General features: G+C 34.7%; 1 protein-coding gene across 2 annotated transcripts in view; it reads left to right on the forward strand.

Annotated features, from left to right (window-relative positions):
• The window catches only part of TTC21B (tetratricopeptide repeat domain 21B), a 33,288-nt gene extending 27,430 nt beyond the window's left edge, over positions 1-5,858 (forward strand). Inside the window, exons 26-29 of one of the 2 annotated variants that reach the window (XM_014880866.2) lie at positions 542-766; positions 2,070-2,190; positions 4,507-4,574; positions 5,509-5,858. In XM_014880866.2, the coding sequence (XP_014736352.2) occupies positions 542-766; positions 2,070-2,190; positions 4,507-4,574; positions 5,509-5,586 (492 nt within the window). In that variant the 3' untranslated portion in view covers positions 5,587-5,858. The remainder of the gene's footprint in view (positions 1-541; positions 767-2,069; positions 2,191-4,506; positions 4,575-5,508) is intronic. The other variant, XM_088168112.1, reaches the window with a different exon arrangement.
• The last annotated feature ends 2,525 nt before the right edge of the window (positions 5,859-8,383 follow it).

Below are 8,383 nucleotides of genomic sequence, written 5' to 3' on the forward strand. Positions count from 1 at the left end.
CTCATCCTTTACTAATGAAGGCAGTATGTCAAAAATTGCACTTGTGCCAGGACTTCTTACTGCTTGCTTTTGAGGCTCTTGCGTAGAATGGTGGCTTTTAAGAATCCTGTTTGTTTATATATAGTTTGGATGCATACAGTTTAGAGTTTAATAAGAGGAATCAGAGTCCCTTTCACTGATACTTGACAATCACTTCTACAAGTGAAAAATGCCACTTTTGTTGTAACTTCTAAGTGACTCCAGATTTTATCTGAAGTATTAATTTGTATATAAAAAGTATAGTTCTTAGTGGTATCTGCTACTTTTTTTTTGTGAGATGAAATACCTGTAGATTTTTTTAGCATTTCTTTTGCCTGGGGGTTATCATGGTTACAGAAATAATTGTAGCACTAGGTGCAAAACATGTCTGTAAGATTAGATGCTTTATCTTTATTTCCTGAGATTTAGTTTAGTTTCTAGATACCTGGTGAAAGTCTTGCTTAAAAAAGAATTAAAGCCAAAATAAAACAGCACCAAGCAGTCACTGTACTTTTCACTGCAGAAGGATCATATACCAGCACTTTTGGGAATGGCCACAGCCTACATGATCTTGAAACAGACTCCACGAGCCAGAAATCAGTTAAAACGGATTTCAAAAATGAGCTGGAATCCCATTGATGCAGAGGAGTTTGAAAAGAGTTGGCTTCTGCTTGCAGATATATATATTCAATCTGCAAAATACGATATGGCAGGTGAACTTCTGAAACGATGCCTTCGTCATAACAGGGTAAGTCAAGTCAGATTGAAAGCAACCTTAGTACCTTTCTATTTTGATTCATCCAAATGTTCACTTTTCCTCTGAAACAGAATTTTGAAATGTATTTATTTGTTCATTTGCCTGGTATTTCACTTATTAAGGAGAAGTAGACCAAAACAAGACAGAAAACCAGCAACTTCACACTGGAGGGTAGTAAACAAATCTGTGAATGCTGCTTAGTCATTTTTGTTCATGTTCTGTAGCAACTTATGCAAGTTTCAGCTGAGGGGACTCTAAAAGCTTGGAGTGTTTATGAAATGTCAGAGATGCATTTTACTGAGTCTCATAAAATTGATGAAGAAAGATGTGGCTGTATAAATTTTGGAGACTTGCTCCGTTTACTGAGATAGTATCTTCATATCTTATGTTTTTAAACATTCATATTCATAAGCCTATGAATATGAAGCATATGCTGTGATTTGAAAGCTTTTTATCAGTAGATTTCGAAAGCCTAATTGGAAATAGTAAATTTAAAGATGGAAGGAATTTATGTATCAATATTGCTTTGCACTGTCTTTGAAAAAAGGTGCTTATGTTTTTCTCTAGAAAATGTTTGACCTGCTGGCAGCATGATAATACAAACTGTTCATGGTAAAGGCATACAGTAGTTAGGTTTTTTATAAATTGTTTTCCTGCTTTATGTACTAAATGTAAGATTTCTGCATGAATTACTATATCTTTCATATGAAAATCTATTTTAGAGTTAGACGAATTTATATGTATGTATAATACAAGCAAGGCTAGTGTTTTCAACAAGTGCTTAATGGTTTTTTGGAACCCGCTTTTCAGATGCTTGTGACTTGCTGCTTGGATTCATAAGAAATTAATACTTAAATGGTTGATTTTTCTCTTCAGGTTACTTGTGACTGTCTTTAAGCTTTTAATCGGAAAATTTAAACCATTTCCAAAAAACAAAGCTATGACATACTTTCTTAAGAAAAATCGCAGACAATATTTGTGGAAGGTACAACACTAGACTGGAAATGCAGCTGTGTGGGGTTATTATTAACTGAGAGAGGTATCTGATTTTGTAGGAGTTACTGCAGTCATCTCTGTGATGAACTCTCTACTTGACCTGGAGCGCATCATTCCACAGAACTCATTTGTAACACAAATACTTTAAATCAAGACTATTGTGTCATCAGAGTTAGGACAAGTATCACTTGTGCTTTCCACTTGTATAGACTTGAAGTATTTTAGCAATTAAGTTGTCAGTATTATTATATGCAAGCTTACCTAAATAAAATTTTGAATGAATATTTATATTTTGCAGTCATGCTGCAAGGCTTATGAATACATGGGATACATAATGGAAAAGGAACAGGCATATAAGGATGCAGCAATAAATTATGAGATGGCCTGGAAATATGGAAACCAGACGAATCCAACAGTAGGCATGTATATATAACCTATAAAGTATGATTTTGGGCACTATAGTAGGAATGAAACAACTATCTTTAACTGAAAAGACTGCTTTTAACTTTCCATTGAAGTAAAGTATCACTGGTTTTCCTCACATAAAAACTACAAACGTTTAAAGGTGTACTGAACAGTCACTTGAAAAGCCCTCAGGGCAAGAGGTAGCAGCTTTATGATACTTCAGAATTTCCTGCTTACTGTTTTGGTACAAGGTTTGCAAGAGTTTTAGTTGGTTGTTTGTGAACAACTTCCTCTGTATGTACAGCATTAACTTTGATAATGTGTTTATAGTAGTCTACTATATACTGTTTGTAGTAGAGTCTTTTATAATAATTATATATATATATATATATGATGGTGGCAGGTCATTGATTTGTTTATTTCATTTTCGATTCAGAAGTCAAATTATCTATATGGATCAGGTTTTCTGTATATGAGTGAGGATTTTAAAATTATTTTAAATGTCTTTAAATATATCTATTTTAAAAAAGATGACCAACTGAAAACTTGAGGCACTAGTCAATCCATTTGGAATAATAAATTAAAAATTTGCACTAAATTGTCACATATTAAGACAGTTTAAATGTAAGAAACCCTCTGTGAAAAGGTACATAGGATAAAATGCCATTTTCTTACTCATCACCTAGAATCTGTCCGTAGGTCCCAAGACTGGTGATTGGCACAAATTCTGTTCCAGGTTTTAGGATGTGTTTATTGCCCCTTGGAAATGCGTACAACTTCTAGTCTTTCACCTGTGCTCTTTCTTTGTGCTCTGTGGGGTTTTTTTTGTGTCAGGATGAGACAGTCTTTGGCATCAGCTGAAAAACCAGTGTTTTTTAAAAAAAGATTTTAGCTGCTATGTGCATGGACTGCCAAACATTTTGTTTCTTTACCTGTAACAGCTGGATGCTGCAATGATTTGGTTCATGGTTTTATCTAATTTGATCTATAAATTAAATTAATATTTTATTAATGAGACTAAATGTTTGTGGATTAGCTCCTGCTTATATAACATGGTTCTGAAAACACACGTGCATGGATGGATCATCAAAACTGAATGTGTCATGAGTCATGTGTAGTGTGAGTCAAATAATTAGGAGGGTCAAACCAGAGGAAAGCTTATATCAAAATAGAAATAAAAATGACTGATAGAAATCTGACTTAGGTTAAATGGAAAAACCTCTGTATATCTGAGTTTTGGTGCAGTAATTTTTACTAGATGTTCCTGTTCCTGTAGACTGAGTCATGGTGGTTATTGCTAAACTACTGTAGTTGTTAATCAAATAAAATTGATTAGTTGAAAGTTACTATTAAAGCTTCTTTCTAATAGTAAAGAGCTGTGATTTCTTGAGTTTGTATAGAACACAGATCAAGACTTTTAATTTTTTATTTTGAAATCTTCTAGAGAGCGGTAATTCAACAAATTGCAAAACCTTTTACTGTCTAGATAGGAGAGTTCTTTAGTGAAATTAAGCTATGAAATAATTTTGCATACAAAAGAAAGTATGATATTGAAGGTACTTGGTGCACTTGTTTCTGTTCTGCATTGTGAGGATTGTCATGCATTAGAACAAAAACAGTTAAAGCAGCACTAACTTCCATCTGGCAAATAAAGCCATACAAACTGGTATCAGATCCTGTCTTTGCCAGTGGGGATACGTTTAGAAATGAAAGATTTAAAATTTCAAATTTTGGAAATTGCATGCTTATAATGTTTTTTTTTCTCAGGCCTAGTCTCTTTCGGGCTGATAAACTTGAGCTTTATCTCTTAGGTTGAATCAGCCTGACATGTTGCTTTGTGACTTGGCTATTCCATGTGACTTTTTATATCAGTGGTCTGCTGGCAGTGGTACTGAATAGCATTTTAATTCCTTAGTTCATTATCTGGTTTGGTTTTTTTACTTTTGTCCTTTAAAATGGAATTACCTTTACAGAGGGACAGTGTATTGCAGGCCACAGTGAGAAACTCTGTGGGATACCGTTGTAATTGAAAGAAGGCAACCATTATGTATTCTCTCCAGCAGCACATGCTCTCCCGAATAATGTCTCCTTTTGATTCAGACATCACTATCAGTGTGTAAAGGACTTTTATTTACTACTTGAAGTGACTTTCAGTAAAAATTTTGATCATTACCGGGCTTATATGAGACAACTGTAGAAAAAATACATACTAACTTTAGAAACACACGGTGACCCAAAATAAATTCAAATGTGGTATTTTTGTAATTCAATACAGCAACTAAAATTGTTGTTTCTCCTCTCCCTCTCTCTCCTCAACCCTTTAATTACAGGCTACAAGCTGGCTTTCAATTACCTGAAAGGGAAGAGATATGTTGATGCAATTGACGTTTGCCATAAGGTAGTATTTGTATATGTGTTTAATACTCTGTCTCCTATAGCAACATTCTTCTACATAATCACCTTTTTTTTGGTTGAGTTCACATTTCTAAAATACATAGTTTAATATCAGTAAAGTGCCCTATCTAAAAAGTTCAAGTGAATGAAATATCCTCTTCATAATCTGCTCTGTCTTGAGCTCCATGGAACCAGATAAATAAAAGTGGCTGGCTATTATATGTGAAGGGATATTAAAAAAAAGAACCACCTTCTTTTGGCCTTGTGGTTGCAACTTGTGAATCCATACAGAAGTATAGCTGAAAAAATTTATCAAGTCAAATATTAGTATCAGAAGACACTTTAGAAAGTAACTTGAGGTATTATCTTTGGTCCAAACATAAGCAGAGCAAATGCACAGTAAGAGGAAGGGTTACTATTAAAGAAGCAGAGGCAACATTATGAATTAATAATTATTCATATTAATAAAATTAATTTGCTCTTTTGGGGATAAATAAAGATAATTAGAGGGACAAAATGAATGGAAGGATAAGAGAGAAGAGGGAATTGAAGGGAAGAAGATGAAATAGGTAGAATATGCTAAGAAAGAGCCAAGGGAGTGAAAACATAAAGGCAGTTCATCATTGCAGAGAAAGTATGCTTAAAACCTAGGAAGTAACTCCAGAGGTCCCTTCTCATTCATGCATTTCAAGCCACCCAGAGCCTTTAGCCCTTTACCCCCATGTCTTTTGCACCAAGGTGGAAGGACAGTGGAAATGAAGCAAAGTGTCTTTGATACAGCTGGTTTTGACTTGTATGTGTGGTGGTCTCTATCCATAATTCAATATTCGTGCATTCTTAAAACAAACCTGTCATGTTATTTTAGTTTAGATTGTGTAAGCTCAGTGATGAGGGGGATTAGCAACTCAGAACTTTTGGGTTGTATTGTCTTTTGACAGGTCCTTAAAGCACATCCAAACTATCCGAAGATCAGAAAGGAAATACTGGACAAGGCTCGTGCATCTCTGAGAAACTGAATTTGTTTTTTGTATGAGTCATGGAGTTTGTTAATCAGACTTTAGAAGCTATGAATTAAATACTGCAGTGACAGACCACGTCAGCAAAAAAATACTGTGGATATGATGAATTTAACTATCTTAGAGACCTGTATTATTTTTATGAAAACTCTACAACCCTGAAAGAAACTGTATTTTTCTCATTCAGGATAGAATACCGTTCCCACTTGTGTTTTGTAAAGTGTCAACGTAACCAAGTGTTATTGGCATTAAAAAATGTTTGAAATACATAACTCAGTATTTTGTTGTGCTTATTTGAAATAACACTGAAACAACAACCTGTCTCATCTGGTCGATGTGTATTGTTAAGATGCTGTATTTTAGTTCGTGTAACCCATTACTTCATAATTACAGTGTAATCTTTATTAGTAGAGGAGTATTTCTAAATTATGAGGGCGTTTTATTTCTACATATATTAAAGGCATGTTTTGGGGTTTTTTTTAAATCTTGAAAACAAACAGCTGTATGCATTGTTCTCAATTAAATTTGCATTTTCTAATGAAAATGTAACAGTTAACATTTAGATCCTATGTAAATACTTAGTAAAGACTTTCATAGATCTTGCAGGTCTTACACAGAATTTACTTTCTGCTTGTACTGTTATCCACCTGACAGATTTCCATGAAGAGTTCTTAATTCATAGTGGATAGTCTTTACCACTGTATGTGTAGACAATATAGTCATATATTCAGAAATTGGCACTCACTTTGTTTGATCTCAATAAAACACCTTTTTAGGGAAGTAACTTTTATGTCAGGGGATTGTGATCTTGTCTCACCTACAGAATATACCTGTGAATCTTCAGGGGCACAGTAGCGTGTCATGAATGAGTGAAAGGAAGGAGAAAGATCAGGTTTCTTTTCACTGATGCAGATTTTTTGAAAAAACACTGTTGTACTGCTGTATTTGGTTTTCAAACAGCACTTAATGTATATCTTAATAGAAAAGTAATATTTTGGCATGAAAAGGAAATTCTAAATGGTAGTGATTAAGTTTATATATTTTATAAGAAATTTGAGTTTTTAGCTTTTTCTGTTGACATTGTGTAAAGAAGTCACTTTCAGTTTGATTTTTGGGTTTCTTTTTAGGACGACTCAATGTTAAGGCTGCCAAAGGGAGCCTGTTTACTGTTGTATCTAATCTTGCTTATCAATAAGTGGGTGCTGTATCTTGGGGAGTTTTTAGCCTTGTTTCCTGAATACCATGAGGTGCATCACTTAGACAATGATGCTGCCTGCTGGTGGTTGCTAGGTCCTACATTCCAGTAACTTTGGAGCTGTTGGTCAGCTAAACGAAGATGTATCTCAGAAGATGTGTCTCAGAACTATAACACTTCTGCAAGATTTGTGTGAATATTAGAATGGAGACTCAAATAAATGGTCTCTTCTTCCCTAGGGTCCTTGAAAGCTGCGGTGTGGCTTTGTCCCTTCTGTTTGAGCACTATCAGTGTGTTCATGACTGTACCAGGCACAGTACAAGCCCCCTGGTTTTTGTATGTAAGTTTTGCAGCATGACAGAACTCAGAGGAGGAAGATTTAGTATATTAGGGAAAAACTGATGGTATAGGAGTAGAATGAGGAACATGGAAAGATCTGGAAAATGCTGAGGATAGAGGGAACTCTGACAGATGGGCTGTAAGCTATAACTTAAACTATGCTTGTTCGTGGGAGTTTTTTCACTATTAAAAAGTACTTATTGGGGCAGCTTCTAGTAAAGCAACATTTCTTTGTGCACAGCCATATTCATGCAGGATCAATGTGTTGTTACTTCGTGCATAGCACAGGAATGACATTTAACTGAAGTTCAGAATAAAAATAGGTGCAAGACGTTTTAAAAAATGTCAAGACATCTGCATCTGATTTGCTTTTCTCACAAGATGGACATTAGCCTTTCATAAGGTGGGTGTGACAGACTAAGTCATGACAATGGTAAGATACAGAAATTAGTTGACAGAAATTGAACTGAGACTTCAGGCTTTCTGTGGCTAACTTTCAGTGAACAGTTTTATGCATACACCATGCAGGTAAGATCTCTGAATTCCCATTAGCCATCTAGTCACTGGTGTCTTTTTATAGATGAGGTCTTTTAAATGAGAGTCCAAATGAGACACGTCTTTGTCATTTCAATTTAAAAAAAGAAAGGCTCTAGGTAGTCTTTCTGAAAAAGCCTTGCTTTAATGTAATATTCTCAGAAGAAATAAATGTCCTTTCTATATCCCTTTTGGTTTATATAAGCAAATTTGAGTCTTCCTGTGCTTCACTTCTTTTTTTTTTTAACTTTTTCTCTGCAGAAGAAATGGTTTGGTGTCATATCTCTCTGTTTTTACTGTTTCTTACTTTAAAAATGCATGTTTGGTGGGGGGTTTTAGCTTCTTAATAAGTGGGTTTGAATGGAACAGACTTCTGGGATGGAGGAGAGTCAGTAATGCTAATTTCAAAGCCCTGCACTCTTCAATGTGATGTTGCTTAGCAACCCATCTTCCAGTTTTGCCTTTGATGAATAAAAGAGGAGAGTGAAGCTGTGGTTTCTATTGATTCATTCACTGGAACTGAAAATCTAAGCATCTTATAGCTATAGCAACATAAGCCATAGGTGTCTCTTTCTTTACTCTCATTCCCTTTTATCTGCAGGTACAGAATGCCTAGAATATCTTAGAGAAGAAATGAAATTATTTTTGGTAACATTGTGCTAAATAATACTTTGTTGTAATTTGTAACCTTTTTTTTAGAGTTGTACCAATGCTAGAAAGATGGTCTAG

Source organism: Sturnus vulgaris, chromosome 7 (assembly GCF_052056855.1).
Source record: "Sturnus vulgaris isolate bStuVul1 chromosome 7, bStuVul1.hap1, whole genome shotgun sequence".
NCBI lineage: Eukaryota > Metazoa > Chordata > Aves > Passeriformes > Sturnidae > Sturnus > Sturnus vulgaris.